This window comes from Martes martes, assembly GCF_963455335.1.
Source record: "Martes martes genome assembly, chromosome: 4".
Classification (NCBI taxonomy): domain Eukaryota; kingdom Metazoa; phylum Chordata; class Mammalia; order Carnivora; family Mustelidae; genus Martes; species Martes martes.
In genome coordinates this window covers 63,461,372-63,478,031 of record NC_137891.1, presented here as the reverse complement: position 1 = coordinate 63,478,031, position 16,660 = coordinate 63,461,372, and the positions used below count along the sequence as shown (strand labels likewise).

Sequence of the window (16,660 nt, the reverse complement as noted above, 5' to 3'; positions counted from 1 at the left end):
TTCCTTTGACTTCAAACCTTAGGACTTTCCTTGTCTCTTGGCCCATCCTACACTGGGATTTGACACCAGCTTCCCTTTACTCCATGCCTCAAACCTGAGGGCTGACTGGGCCTACTCCTGGGCCTGCTCTATGGCTGCTGTCCAGCTGCAGGCAAACCATTGTTCAAAAAAAGAAGTGAGGAGATGGGAGGATGAGGGCTTTAGCCTGACATGTCGAGGTTGAAATGCTCACAGGAATTCAGCAACCAGGTCAGGAAGGTCTATGCTGGGGATAAAGATTCACTGGTCGTCACTGTATAGAGAAATAAAAATGTCATTGGTATGAGTTAGATTACCATGGGAAGTGTATTAGTGAAAAGAAAAGACAGCTCAACAAAGAACCCCAGGCATTTCAGGGAAGGACTCCCTACCCCCAAAGAAGAAGACTCCTATGAAGAAGACAAAGAGAATGAAGAGGGAGGGCAGCATTTCAAGGAGGAGAATGAGGTCAAAAGAGCCTGTTATCACATATAAATTAAGGATGAAAACTTGTTATATTGCTGACTTAGACCAATTTTGGAGGAATAGTAAAGACAGAAATTAGACCGATATACAGTGAGAAACGTGTGGTTGGTTTGAAGGCAAACTTGTGAGGAGGAATCATTCATCCACTGGCTCAAGAAGCTGTCAGCCTAAGGGAATATGGGGCAAATTCCTTAAGCTCTGTTGTCTGTGTTTTCAGCTATAGAATAAGGGAATTAAAATAAATGGTCTCCAACCACTATTCTGCTATAATATTTTATCACTCTAGGAGTCTAAATCAATTCTTCAGAAGGAACAAAAGTATAACATGCTAAGCTGTACTTGATTGTCATTATAACATAAAGACAACATCTCTACACTTGTCTTTGCATGTTTGCTCTGCATTTTGCAATCTTCAAGCAGTATGGTACTTGTTTTGTTTTTGTTGCACATTTGCACTGTTCAACAGTTTGTGCTGTTACAGTTGACTTAAATTCCTAATTTGTTAGTAGAAAGGATATACCACATTATCTTGAAGCGCTAATAAAAACCAAAAATAGAATGGAAAATGTACTAATTTTACAAATGGAACTTTTGCTTTTGTTTCTAACATTGGGTTGTTAAAGACTGCTTCTAAAACTTTTTTTATACATCTCTTTTGAATCCCAGGTATTGCAATTTCAGATGAACTCGATAAGGTAAGTTGAAAAGAAAATACAGAATTTCCATTTTAATTCACTGTCGAAATGAAAGACTTTCTGAAACATAGAAAGTGTTCAAGTATAATTTATTGGTGCTAACTTTTCAAAACTTTCAGTTACATGCTTTGATTCTTTTATGAAAGTTATTGCATGAAGGCTCTATATCACTACTCTTTAGAGTCAGGAGTTTTAGAATTTGGTTAGAGAAAAAATCACTGAATTACTATACTGAAAAAAGGAAAACTAATAATATATTATATAAAGTATTTTTTTCTGTATCTGATGATGAAGGTGAGGATATGGAAGACACTTGTACTTTTTTATAGCTATTCTTTGGAAACCTTACTCAATTGTTTTGTTTTTAAATTCCAAGATGCGAAGAGAATATGATGGTGCCTTCACCGGGGTGATAGTTGTGAAGGTGGTGAGAAGTGACGTAATTAGGAATGTATTTTAACACTTGTGTCAGTAGAACTTGTTAAGTGTATCCGATGTGGGGAGTTGTAGAAGAAATCAGTCAGTGATGATTCATTCCTGGGTTTGGGAGCGGAGCAACTAGGTAAACTGTAGTGCCATTTACCCAAATTGGAAAAACTGGGGAAAAACAGACCAGGCAGGTTGCAGTAACATTAAGAATTCTCTTTTGGCTTGTTTATTTTGAGTTGTCTGTTAAGCATATTTATATGCGCTGTTACTCATGAGGGATTTGACTTAGTTATACATTTAGGAGTCATTGGGATAGAAGTACTCATTTTTGTTTTGTTTGGTTTTGTCTCAGGACCCCTCTATGCTCTTACGACAGGGGCCTCAAGAGTCTTTAGTTAGTATAGATTACATCTATTCGTATTTACCATGTAAGAAATTAAGGCTACTAAAAAATTTACATGTTGTTTATTTTAAAAATAACAGTGATAAAACCAGTATATTAACAAAGATAACTTTTTTTATGGAAACTACTTTATTTGCCAAAACAAGGTATTTGTAAGAATATTACATTATTTACATTTTTTGAAAGTCTCTTTAATGCCTGGCTTAATTGGAAACTTCTGAATTTTCATAACTATTTCTGCACTCATTGTGTTATGATATGTTGTTTCAGCTGAAAAAAAACTGATTTCAGATAGGTAATTGGAAAAGGGCAAAGCATCTAGAAATAGCCATGAATATTTGGTGAATATTGACCCAAATACCTCTTTAAATAGAAGACATATTATAGCTGGCTTGGTGGCTACATACATAGAAAGAGAATGATAGAAAGTACTGCAAAAAAAAATGGAATTCTATAAATCATTACATTTTAAAATAATAAGCTATAATGTAATAATTGTATTATTTTTACAAAAACAATAAAGTCAGTACTCTTCTATTCTAAATAGGATTATACCTTTTGAATTTTGTCCCCTAAAAATACATTGCTATTTGACTAAATAATAAGTTAAATTTATCAATATACTTTTAAGTATTGAGTTAATAAACCATCATATTTAAAAATTAATTTATATATGTACCAACTCTGTGCAAAACTAGATCTTGACTAAAATAATAGCAAGTAGAAAAAGTGGCAGATGTGGTCTCTTGGCTTTGTCCTGCTTTTCTAGTCTTCTTCCTCTGTGTGTCCATCATTGTCTTTGCCCTAGCTGGTCTCCTTCTTACACCATGACCTTCCTTACAACTTGTAGAAATTTCATAAACCCTGCTCCTTCATTTTTATTCTGTGTTCACTTAAAGTACAAAGACCTCATCATCTCTATTTCTAGGTTCACTTGCTCTTTCCAATATATTCTGCAAAGCCCTGGCTGCCTGATCCATAAATGAGCTTGTGTGATTTTGCTTGGCCCTTGTCCTTGCTTTCTTCTGGGTTCTAACTAGCAGTGGAGTTGGTGTCTACACCTTTTTGGTGAGCTAAAGAATATAGAAATTGTTCTTTCAACTGAAAATAGATTTCACCCTCACCCTCAGGGGTTGCCATGATACTTGATCTTCAGCACACATCCATACCGAAATCCTCTCTCTTCCAAGTACTAGCTGAGAGGAGTTTCTATTTAACTACATTGCATACACTGCTGATTTTCATTTACTTACCTGATATTCCTATTTTTGAAGACTTCATGGAAATTGCTGAAATTTATTATAGATTTAATATTTTTATTTTCATTGGGAAGATATCAATAATTGTAATAAGTAAACTTTTATTTAAAAGCACTTATTTTAGTGTAAAGAAATTGTTTCCATTCTCATACCTAACTTTTTAAGAGTTCCACATAATGAAAAGCAAACACAGGCTGCCAGAGCCATAGCCGCTCACTCTTATTTGCCTGCCTGGAAAGCGGCTTTGGTTGAGAAGAGAAGTGGCCCCATGGCGCTCTCTGCTGACCATGGAGCTCACGGTCCTACATTTTTCTCTGTACAAAAATGGGAATCTCGGATACTAAAAAAAAACACCAAACAGAATGATTTACAACTTGCGTTGACCTGATACCTATGTCTCTAATGTAATAATAACTATCAGTTAATTTCTTCCTTTTAATCTTTTATTAAAAGGTTGGGGGGTTTTCTAAAGATCTATTTTTCTTAACCTTTATAAAGTACCAATCATTTACTATTCTATTCCAATTATATTCAATGGTCATTTTTTTGAAATTATTTTTTTTCTTGTGGGTTTTAAAGTTTGTGAATTCTGATGAATGTAGTAAGAATGATTAATTTTACTTAAAATGGAAACAATAAGATAAAACAGAGGCTAATGTTAGTTTTAAGGCTTTTATTTTTAGTTGTGGGAATTCTATCAATTTCTTATTCATTAGTCTTGTCCTTCCTTTCTATTGGTTTCCTATTGCTGCTGTAACAAATGAAAAGAATGCAAATTTATTATCTTATGTTTCTATAGTTCAGAAGTTCAACATGAGTCTCCCTGGGCTTAAACAAGTGTATCATAGGGTTGCATTCCTTCCTGAAGTTCCAGGGGAAATCTTGCCTTTTCCAGCTCTTGGAGGCTGCTCTATTTCTTGGTGCATTGTTATTTTCCTACACCTTCAAAACCAGAAACATCTCATCTCTTGCAAACTGTAGCAAGGAAAAGCTTCTGCCTTTGTGGGATCATGTGAGTATATTGGGGCCACCTGGCTAATTTGTATAATCGAATCTTAACATTTTTAACCTTAATCATGCTAAGTCCCTTTTGCCATTTAATGTAACACATTCCTAGGTTGGGGGTAAGGATGTGGATATTCTGGGAAAGCTATTATTTTGCTTCACATCCACTATTCAGGTTCAGATAGTATGACCTTTCATATCTGTATCTAATTCTTCAGGCTGCTACCATTCCGGTTCATCCTTTAAAATGCCATGGCTGGTGCCTGCTCAGTTTCCATTCGCGGGGGCAGTGTGACCAATCCTTCAGTTGCTGTGAGGGTTGGGTGCTTTTGGACTCTTTTTCCTGAGGATTGCTTCAATCCATTGGGAGCCATCCTGCCCAGAGATGCCTGAGTTGGCCCTCATCTAAAGACCGACTGAAATAAGACCCTGACTTGTCATTTACCTTCCAGACCCTTATGAGATCAGGCTGTGAGTAGACTTTGCCCAAACCCATATATTTGCCTAGTTTCTTCCCCTGTTTTTTCCTTACTTTACTCTCTTACAGGTTCACTTGAGCTACCCTATGAATATATCACTTTTTTAGCCTCTGGTTCTAGGGAAACTTACTTAGAAAATCCTGCTAAAAATTTTCCTTCATTCCCTGCTACTTCAAATTAAGTCCAAATTTATAACACCAGAATAAACAGCCTCCATTTTGTCACTCAAATCTATATTTAATGCTTTGCTTCTCTCTTTTTCTCTTTTCAGAGTCTGTTTTGTGCTCAATAAGGAATAGTGTTAGGCAGCTGGACTACAGTACTTCTAAGTCATATTTTTTGTTTATTTCTACAATTTTGCTCATTGTCATTCCCTCCCCTCTCCCTAACTTTTCCATTTTTCAAGCTCAAGCCTTCCCTGATCACTCTTGCAGAAAGGGATCTCATTCCTCTGAGTTCCTAGAAGATGTAGCAACCACATAATAAGTGACACTTCTTGTCTCATATTATGGAAATTTTTGTTCACTGCTTGAAGAAATTGCCTGATATTTTGGAAAAATCCACAAGGTAAACCTTGTATTGAACCTTGGCTCCTGTTTTTACTAATTACGTGGACTTCAGAAAGTTATTTATACACACTGGGCTTATTTTCCTTCTCTGTGAAATGTTATGGTTTTAGTAACTATTGAAAATAACATCAGTTTCTCTCCCACTCAAAAATAATTTTAGGCAGATTGCTAAACTATCTAAAATATAAAACATTTAAAAGGAATATTTGGGAAAATCATTTCAAAGGGAACAGAGCATAGATATGAGTCCCCTGCACAAAATGCAGTTTTGAGGCTCAATATCATCGCTCTAATTGAGCCACAATTGAGCTTTTTTGTCACTTGGTATCATCACCACTCACAGGATCATAGCAAACCAGTTGTTCATAGGAAAACTAACTATTCCTACTACTGAATCTTAAGAAAAATATCTCTCATTTATCCTCATGAAGTGGATATATCAATTAATATTAATATTAATTTATCAATAATATCCTTAAAAATTTTGTATGCTCCTGTGCACCAAAGGATATAATCAACTGAGTGCAAAAATTACTTCCAGATTATGAGGAATATTTGCAATTATATATATATATATATATAACATATGTTATATATATATATAAAATAAGAGGTCAATGCCCAGAATATATAAAGAACTCCTACAATTCAACAACAAAACAAAACAAATAACCTGATTTTTAAATGGACAAAGAATTTGAATAAACATTTCTCTAAAGATGATATACAAATGGCCAGCAAATATATGAAAATATCCCCATATCACTAATCATTAGAGAGATGTAAATTGAAACCACAATGAGATATCATCTCAAACACTTAGGTTGGCTACTATCAGAAAAATCCCAGAAAATAACAAGTGTTGATAAGGATGTAGAGAAATTGGAATCTTTGTACACTATTATGGAAATGTAAAAGTGTGCAGTCACTATGGAAGACAGTATGGCAGTTCTTAAAAACTTTAGAGATAAAATTATAAGATGATCCAGCAGTCTGTCTTCTAGGTACATATCCAAAAGAATTAAAAGCAATATCTCAAAGATATTTGCACATCCATGATCATTATAGTCTTATTCACAAAAACCCAAAGGTGGAAGCAACCAAGTGTCCACTGATGGATGAATAGATAAACAAAATGTGATATACACATACAATTGAATATTATTCAGCCTTAGACAGGAAGGAAGTCTTGTCATATGCTATCACATGGATGAACCTCGAGGACATTATGCAGTGAAAAAAAAAGTCACAGAAGACATATGCTGTATGGTTCCAGTTCTACAAGATATCTAAAATAGTCAAATTCATAGAAACAGAAAGTACAATGATAGTTGCCAGAGACTGGGGGAGTGGGACATGGGAGTTATTCAATGGTTATAGGGCTTCAGTTTCACAAGATGAAAGGTCCGCTCAACATTTGTTTGGACAGCATCATGAATGTACTTAACATTACTGAATTGTATACTTAAAAATGGTTTAGGAGGTTCCTTTGTTCTACATTAATTTAAAATAATGTATTCTTACAGTAAATAAGACCATTAGTTCCATAGGCATTCTTTGAATAATGTCTGCTGCCCTAGACAGGTGTCATAATGCAAAAGCAAAGTTTAGTTGAAACAATTCCACAGGAAGTCTAAATAACGAGGTATAGAACCAGGGCTCCCTGGTGTTCTGGCTTACGTAAAAGATACATTTTAGAGTATTTAGGGTTATAGACAGTTTGGATTGCTTTTAGACAACACATCATTTAGACAACTCATTTAACTAACTTTTGTTAACTATTGTATGACAGCTTGAGTTTCTAGTCCTTGAATCTTTAAATAGGTGTAATCATAATAAAAATGGATATAATAATAAACTATTTAGTGCATACTATATTCTAGACCTTGATCTAACCATTTCTTATAGATTATGCCATTTTATCCTAATGAAAAAATATTTTACATTTGTTGAGAACTTACTGCATGCCAGGCAATATTCTAAATTATTTACCTGCAGTATCTTATTTAATATTTACCAGTATCCTGTGAAACTAGATACTATTATTCCCATCTGACAAATGACAAAATTGGTGTGCAGAGAGGTTAATAAACTTATCAGAACTTAAACTAATTGAAAATAGAAGTGGGACACAGACTCGGGAGCATTAACCTCAGAGCATATGCTCTTAACAATTATGTCATGTATATGATACAGTTATTGTTATCAGTCTAATAGATGAAAAATAGGAGCTCTTAGAGTCTCATAATTTTCCGTGGTCCCACAGTAAAAAAAGAGCTGGAACTCAAACCCAGACAGTTTATACTCCAGAGTCTATACTCGTAGTCTCTCCAGTGGATTATGCCAGTACAGTTCCTATTACAGGTGCTGGTGCAGAATAATCACTAAATTAATAATTACTTTCTTTATTAGAAACTCTTTGTTCACAGTGCCTACTAAGTCTACACTAAGTCTTTGGAAAATAATTGTGTAATAGCCAGAACTAAATATGTTTCATTTCTCTAATCCAGTTTCACTTTTTGTGGCCTCTTACCATTTTTCCTACTATAAAGACATTTTCTGGGGTGCCTGGGTGGCTCAGTGGGTTAAAGCCTCTGCCTTCGGCTCAGGTCATGATCTCAGGGTCCTGGGATCAAGCCCCACATTGGGCTCTCTGCTCAGTGGGGATCCTGCCTCTCTCTCCTTCTTTGCCTGCCTCTCTGCCTACTTGTGATCTCTGTCTGTCAAATAAATCAATAAAATCTTTAAAAAAAAGACATTTTCTTTGAGTTATTATATTAAGAGCTCTAGTTCTAATATGATAGAAATCTAGAAGGGGAGGTAGACAGTGTGGTGTTCACGCTCACAAATAATGTTTCAGCATGGAAGTTAAGTATAGATGAGACCATGCAAAAGACTAACTAGTTGCATAATAAATGGATTATATTTATTAAGCTTATAGTATGGCTGGTACTGTGCCAGGTGTCGTAAGTACACTTTCTTACTAACATTTGCAAGAGCCCTATGACAAATCTCTTATGTCCATTCTATACAGAGGACAGTTGAAGCCCATGGAGTTTCGTAACTTGTGTGAATTTACAGATATAGATAATATACTGTAGAACTTAGATTTGAGTGTGAATTAACTCCAAAATCCATTTTCTTAAGTACTATGTTATATTGCCTCACTATGGAGTAAGAAGCTCGAAGAGAGGCTATTTTTTATTATTTCAGACTGGCTATATCGTATGAGTAACATGATCTTGTACAGACATAATATGCCATGGGCTTTCTAGCTACCTGATGATTGCCCCCACTAAGTATACCAATGGAAGGACTGAAAACTTAACTCCTTCAAAGATAAGATATTTTCCCACCAGATAGATTTGTTTTGCTGTTGACTTTCCATTTCTATTCATTTCTCCCCAGACAAACAAATCTGGATTGCATTCCGTGTGTGCATATGTGTGTGCCAGTCTGTGTGATTATTTGGAGAATGGTTTTGGGATTTAGGGCATACTTATACTACTATGCTCCTTTGTCTTGTTTCTGTGTTCCAGAATCTCTTGCCCACCCACACATGACCATCTACATGTGTACCCTATATTTTGGGCAGGAGAAGAAAATCCATAAAACTGCTTAATATCTTGTGTTGGTCATATGTTTGATTTATAACAAGCAATGTTCCTAATATTAAGTGAGACCACCAGTATAATTATTGTTTATGTTTTATCTTGAAAACCTATCTCTCAAAAAATAAAATGTGAGAAGTGACAATCAAGGAAAAATATTCGCACTTTATATCACAGGCAAAGCTTAATAACCCCAATTATAGGAAATGTCTAAAAATAGAGAATAAATTCCACTAAAAATGAGCCATATGAATAGATTGTTCACAGAAAAAAGATGATAATGTTTCTTAATCATATGAAAATATGCTAAGCACCTCATTCAGAATAAGAGAAATGCAAATTAAACACTACTTCTTACCTGTCAGATTTTTTAAAATCCCCAAGTTAGTTAAATATTCTTCAAAGCAAAACCACATTGAGATATCACCTTACATCAGTTAGAATGGCAAAGATCGACAAGGCAAGAAACAGCAAATGTTGGAGAGGATGTGGAGAAAGGGGAACCCTCTTACACTGCTGGTGGGAATGCAAGATGGTGCAGCTGCTTTGGAAAACAGTGTGGATGTTCCTCAAAAAGTTAAAAATAGAGCTACCCTGTAATTGTAGTAATTGTACTACTGGATATTTACCCCAAAGATACATATATAGTGAAAAGAAGAGCCATATGCACCCCAACATGCATAGTAGCAATGTCCACAATAGCCAAACTGGAAAGAGCCGAGATGCCCTTCAGAAGATGAATGGATAAAGAAGATGTGGTCCATATGTATGACGGAATATTACTCAGCCATCAGAAGGGATGAATACCCAATATTTGCATCGACACGGTTGGAACTGGAGGAGATTTTGTTAAGTGAAATAAGTCAAACAGAGAAAGACAATTACCATATGGTTTCACTTATTTGTGGAACATAAGGAATAGCGTGGAGGACATTAGGAGAAGGAAGGGAAAATGAAGAGGGGAATCAGAAGGGGAAATGAACCATGAGAGACTATGGATTCTGGGAATCAAACTGAGGGTTTGGGGCAGGTGGGTGAGCTGGTGTGGGTATTAATGAGGGCACATATTGCATGGAGCACTGTGTGTCATATGCAGACAATGAATCATGGAACACTACATCAAAAACTAATGATGTAGCAGCAATAGGCACAGTTGCCGAACTGTGGAAAGAACCAAGATGCCCTTCAACAGACGAATGGATAAAGAAGATATGGTCCATATATACAATGGAGTATTATGCCTCCATCAGAAAGAACGAAGACCCAACTTTTGTATCAACATGCATGGGATGGGAAGAGATTATGCTGAGTGAAGTAAGTCAAGCAGAGAGAGTCAAGTATCATATGGTTTCACTTGTGGAGTTTGAGGAATAACACAGAGGACATTGGGAGGTGGAGAGGAGAAGGGAGATGGGGGAAATCGGAGGGGGAGACAAACCATGAGAGACTGTGGACTCTGAGAAAGAAACTGAGGGTTTTGGAGGGGAGGAGAGTGGGGAGTTGGGTGAGCCTGGTGGTGTGTATTATGGAGGGCACGTATTGCATGGAGCACTGGGTGTGGTGCATAAACAATGAATTTTGGAAAACTGAAAAAAATGAAATAAAATGGAAAAAGAAACTAATGATGTACTGTATGGTGACTAACATAACATAATAAAAATATATATAATAAAAAATACCCTTATGGTGAGGCTGTGAGGAAGTAGACACTTTCAGACATTAATGGTGAGAATGCAAAATGGTACAAACACTATGCAGGGAAAACTTCCAGTATTTTAAAAACTTTATGTGCAGTACTTTTTGATCAAATGAGCCTAGTTCCTTGAATCTATTCTAAAGACACACTGGCAAAAATATAAAAAAGACTGATGCTTGATGTTATACCTTGTCATGCTGTTTTAATAGCAAAAATTTAAAACAGCTAAGTGTCTATTAAGAGAAAAATACTGGATACATTATAATACCTCCACACAATAGAATACTATATAGTTGTAAAAATGAAAGAATATCTTTATAGAGAATTCAGAGTAATTCCCAGCATATATTGTTAAATGAAAGAAGCAAGAAGAGGAAATGTGTTTATAAGTGTGTTAGCATTTATCTGAATAAGTGTAATGAAAATATAGATACATATTTGATTATATGAAAACCAAAATAACAAGAGCAAAATCTGTGATACTGTAAAATACACACACACACACACACACACACACACACTTGTTTTTTAAAAGTTACCTACAGAAATGTGTAGAGAGAGGTTAGGGATAGAGGCTTGATTTCTTAGAACTTTGAATATATATGCTTTTGGGACCACTTAAATACATAATTTTAAAACGAAATCTTTTTAAAACAACAATTTTTAATAATAAAAAAAATGAAACAAATCAGCACAACGGTGCTTCAGGTTGATGGTGTAAAAACACTGAGATGAATTATTCTACGTCATTATAAACAGTGATTTGATTGTTCTCTGTTCCCTAAGGACAGAAGGAACAGCAGTACACTCTTAAGCTGTTTTTGGCAATCGTGTCATTGATGGAGAGTGTTGGCATTATTATAAAGAGATTATTGTCTATGCTTTGTGTGATATAGCAAAGAAGTAATTATGTTGATATTCTTAAGAACGAGAATTTTTGGCATAGGCAAAAGGAAATACAGATGAAGAATGAATATTAAGGAAAAATCCTATAGTCCTGTTTTGAAGAGGAAGTATCATTAAGAACTCACAATTTTTTGATGAATCACTAAATTCTACACTCAAAACTGATATTACATTATATGTTAATTAACTGGAATTTAATAAAAACTTGAAAAATACTTCTTAAAAATTTATTTTTAATTTATTTTTATTCAAAACCAATTAGCCATAGTACATCATTAGTCTTTGATATAATGTTCAATGATTCATTAGTTCAGTATAACACACTCTCCATTGGCACTGAGCACAACTAGCAGATGCTGTTTTCTAAATATCATTCTCTATTAAAAGGAACAAGGGCTCTTTGGAGAAATGGCTGAATCTAGGGCTGCAGCCAAGAAAGTATCCATTCTGTCTGGATTATCTTTTAGTGTCAGGAAGTTAGATGCAATCAAAGAATGGTGGAATATTTCAAAAATACTCAGGAGCCTACTTGTAGGAGCTCCTTCTAGGAACTTTTTAGAACCTAAAAATAATGATACTAATATGTTATAATCCCTTGAATAAGATAATCCATATACCCATTCTGATATACCTATATATATACATACATACATACACAAATGGAGGTGAGGGGGAAGCTCTTTCTTACAGTAGAGTACCAACAAATAAAATTTGGAAGGAATGGTGAAATTAGAAAATCACAAATTGGTAGCCATCATAGTAATTAATGTAGGAAAGGGTCAGAAAAAGATGTTAAAATTAGTGAAATTTTGATGAATTATAGGTTATCTACATAGTTTCAGAGTTACTCCCCAGAAGATAATTAATAAGAGAAAAGTAACAACTTTACAATGGAGAAACATGAAAGACATCACCTTAACCAAGTGGCCAAGGTTAGTATCACTTGTGATGAGACAAATCAGTATCATCTGCATTTTGATATGAAAGGACTGTATCACTTCTGTGTCATTCTTGCCCAAAATGTATGACTGACTATAATCATAGGAAACACTGGAAAAAGACAAATTGAGGGACCTCCTAAAAAACATAAGTGGCCCATATTTTCAAAAACCATAAAGGTCAGAAATGTCAAATACTGAAAACTGTTCTACTTTAAAGGAGATTAGGCAACAACAATAAGAACTTGAAAATTGAACGTCATATATGATGTAGGATTCTCTATTGCCATGAGCAACTTTATTCAAATTAGGAAATTTCAACAAGGTTCATGTATTAGTATTGTATTTATGTTAACTACTGGTTTTGATAATTATACTGTAGTCACATAAGGAAATGTCCTTCTTTTTAGGAAATAACACCCTGAAGTGTTTAGGGATAAAGAGTATCATATCTGTAACTTACCTCCAAAGGGCTCTGGGCAAATTTTATATTTAAATCTGAAAAAGAGAGAAGGAAAATGATAAAGCAAAATATTAACCAACAATATTGACATTATTCCATTAACATTTGGGCAATCTGGATGAAAGGTATACAGAAATTCTTTTTTTTTCTTTTCTCAACTTTTTTGTAGTCCTGAATTATGTCAAAATAAAATATTTAAAACATACATATTTCTTATATCTGTATGCTATTACTGGCCCCAAAATAACATGTATGTTCAAGTGTCCAGAATCTAGTCTTAAAATATATTTCCCACTTAAATGAATCTGAGTCTCTTGGAATAATGGCTGATTCTGGGTTGGAAACAAAATGAGCCTAAAATATCCTTTCATGCCAGAAAGGAAGAACATGTAAAAGACCACTTGGCTGTGTCAAAAGAGTTCAGGAGCCAACTTTAAATAGTCTCCCACTGGAAATATTTGAGAAAATTTGAACATGAATAAGAATAATAACTGCAATGCAATGAATTATATCTAACATTTTAAAATTTTTATGTTCATCCAAAAATTAATAATCTTAAAAGTTGGCCTTAGGAGGCCAAAGTTACTACTTTCAAATAATCTTAAAAGTTTGGCCTTAGGAGGCCAAAGTTACTACTTTCAAAAACTGGTGAAAGTAAAGGGAAAGAATCAAACATTTAATCTACTTTTCCTATACAAATTGTGCTTCAGGGTAACCAAATATTTGAAGAACTTTCTCTTGACAGAAGCTTTCCAGCAAGTAAATGCATATGGTCTTCAAAATCAGTCACCATTTGACAATCGTTAGTGAATTAATGGATCTAAGCAATAATTATCAATGCTGCCAACATCAGTCAAGAAGAGTCAACCAGATGTTATGTGCCTCCCAATGGAACAATTGTCATCCTCACTTATCTGTGGGGGATACATTCCAAACGCCAGTGCAGAGGAGGTCTGAAATCATGGAGAGTACTTACACCCTATATATATGATATTTTCCCTATATATACATATGTATTACAGAGTTTAATTTATAAATTATGCAGAGAGATTAACAATAAGTAATAAACAGAACAACTATAACAATATATTATAATAAAAGTTATGTGACTGTGGTCTCCTTCAAAATATCATACTGTACTCACCCTTCTTGTGATTATGTGAGATGTTAAAATACATATGTGCTGTGAGAAGTGAGGTGAATGATGGGGGCATTGTGATGTTCTGTGAGGCTACTATTGACCTTCTAATGATATGTCAGAAGGATCAACTACTTCTGGCCCATAGTTGACTGCGGGTAACTGAAACCACAGAAAGTGAAACCGCAGATAAGGGGGTAGGAGGACTGATGTATAACCATTCTCTCTGAAGCTGTACTTGGAACAACAACAATAACAAAAACTTTATCCAAAACTAACTACTAATTTACAGAAATTACAAGGGGTAGAGGAACATTTCAAGCCACATCACAGGGATGTAAAGGGAAAAATCCAGACCATGGAAAACTCACAGGACAAACAATTTGGATTTTTTTAAACAACAACAGCAACAACAAAATTACAGGACCAAAAAAATGACATAGGAGAACCTGTAGTTTGAAAGAGACCTAAAAGTAAGTTATAGCACATGAAGTCTTGCATAGAGTCTGACTTGTACAAACAATTTCCCTGAGATAACCAAGGAAATTTGAAAACCAATGAGATATTTGTTGATATTGAAGAATATCATTACTTTATTGTTGAAAATGATAATGTTATTTGTTTATAAAAGCACTCTTCTTAGAGTAAATAATTGACCATTTACAAATGACATGATGTAATGAATGGGATTTGTTTTGGAATGATCTGGGCAGGGAAGGGGGATGTGGAATGTACATGGATGGAGATAGGATGAAGTGAGTTTACCTGTGAGTTGATTATTGATGAAAATATGTGTGACTGCAAAGGGGTTTATTTTGCTCTTCCGTCTACTTTTGTAATAGTAAGAGAATTTCCATAATGAAGAATAAAATGTTTTAGATCCCAGAAGAGAGTGGGAGAAAAGAGGAGGGATAGTATTGGGTCCTAGTTAGGGCTAGCATGTATGCTAAGGGCTTTTTGAGGTGTTATTGAATTTAGTTTTTGGACCAGTCCAATGAAGTGGTTGTGTTTTTCCTGTTTTACAGATAAGGAAATTGAGGCCAGAGTGATTAAGTGATTTGCTGAAGGTCTCAGAGTTAGTACTTAGATCTAAAGTAAATACTTCCCTCTGGCTTCTGATTGTTCATCTGACTCCAAATCCATGCTTTTCCCTTATACTACATACTGTACTCCACCATGAAAGGGGAAAAGCTAAAATGGGTTTAATGAATTATTTTAATAACTTTATTAAGATAATAATTCATATAATAAAATATAAACTGGTTTTTATTACATTCAAAGTATATTAGTACAACCTAATTCAGAACATTGTCATCACCCTGAAAAAAACTTTGCACCTATTCTCATCCCCCCAGTCCTTCAGCCCTAGACAACTACTAGTTTGCCTTTTGTCTCTATAGATTTGCCTATTCTAGAAATTTCATATAAATGCAGTCAAACAAATGTAGTGTGTTTTGTGACTGTCTTCTTTCACTTAGCGTAATGTTTTCAAAGGTCAGCAATGCTGTAGCTCCTATCAGTACCTCATTCCTTTTTGTTGGTGAATAATACCTTACTGTGTGGATAGGCCTAATTTTGTTTATTCATTCATCAATTTATGGACATTTGAGTTGTTTCCACTTTTCAACTATTTTGAATAGTGTTTCTCTGAATATTCATGTGTAAGTTTTTGTGTGGATGTGTGTTTTCATTTCTCTTGCGCATATCTGTAGGAGATGGGAATGCTGGCTTGTATGTTACTCTTAAACTATTTGAGAGACTGCCAGACTATTTTTCACAGTGACAGCACCATTTTATATTCCAATCAACAAATGTAAGGGTTCCAGTTTCTCCATATCTTTGCTAGTACCTGTCTGTCTTTTCACTTATAGTCATCCTCATGGGTGTCAAGTAGTATTTCATTGTGGTCTTGATTTACATTTACATATTCCAAAAACTAGTAATGTTGATAAAACATTATGAACAATTGAATCATATGTTACCTAAGTTTTGTCATTTTTTAATTCACTGTACGTATAGAATACCTTCTATATATCAGAAAAGAAGAAATTATGGTTCATCTTTTGTCACTGTAGACAAGAATGCTAATAGCTAGTGAGTTTGTTGGTGAAAAGATAAACAAATTCTCTTCTGATTGCTTTCATTTTCCCATTGAAATAAGAAGCAACATAATCAGCTTAGAATTAGGAGAGAGAGAGGAAATGTTTAAATTAACTGAGGAATGAAAATGTATCTGGACTGAAAGAGAAAAACACAACCAAATGAACTTTAATTAATCTACCCATGTGGCATGTGCATTTTTAACATTACTAGGTAACGCAGAATTTCTAAAGGTTGTATCATTTACACTTCCACCAACAGTTTGTAATAACACTTTTTGCATCCTGGTCCTTGCCCACACTAGCTGTCATCAAACATTTTAATGAAAAATGGTTTCTTGTAGACTCTTTCAATAAGATTGAATGCCTGTTTGTCTCTTTTGCCCATTTTTATTGCCCATTTTTTCCTTTAGATTTGTGAGTTTATTCTATATTCTGGATGTCAACTCTTATTGGTTATATGTTT

The 16,660-nt window shown here is 34.6% G+C and overlaps 1 protein-coding gene across 1 annotated transcript in view; it reads left to right on the top strand.

Annotated features, from left to right (window-relative positions):
• LOC308341016 (uncharacterized protein C8orf34) overlaps positions 1-16,660 on the top strand; it is a gene marked incomplete at both ends in the record, with an annotated part of 367,987 nt that overhangs the window by 103,588 nt on the left and 247,739 nt on the right. The window contains one exon of the mRNA XM_080800601.1: positions 1,171-1,199. Within this exon, the coding sequence (XP_080656727.1) occupies positions 1,171-1,199 (29 nt within the window). The remainder of the gene's footprint in view (positions 1-1,170; positions 1,200-16,660) is intronic.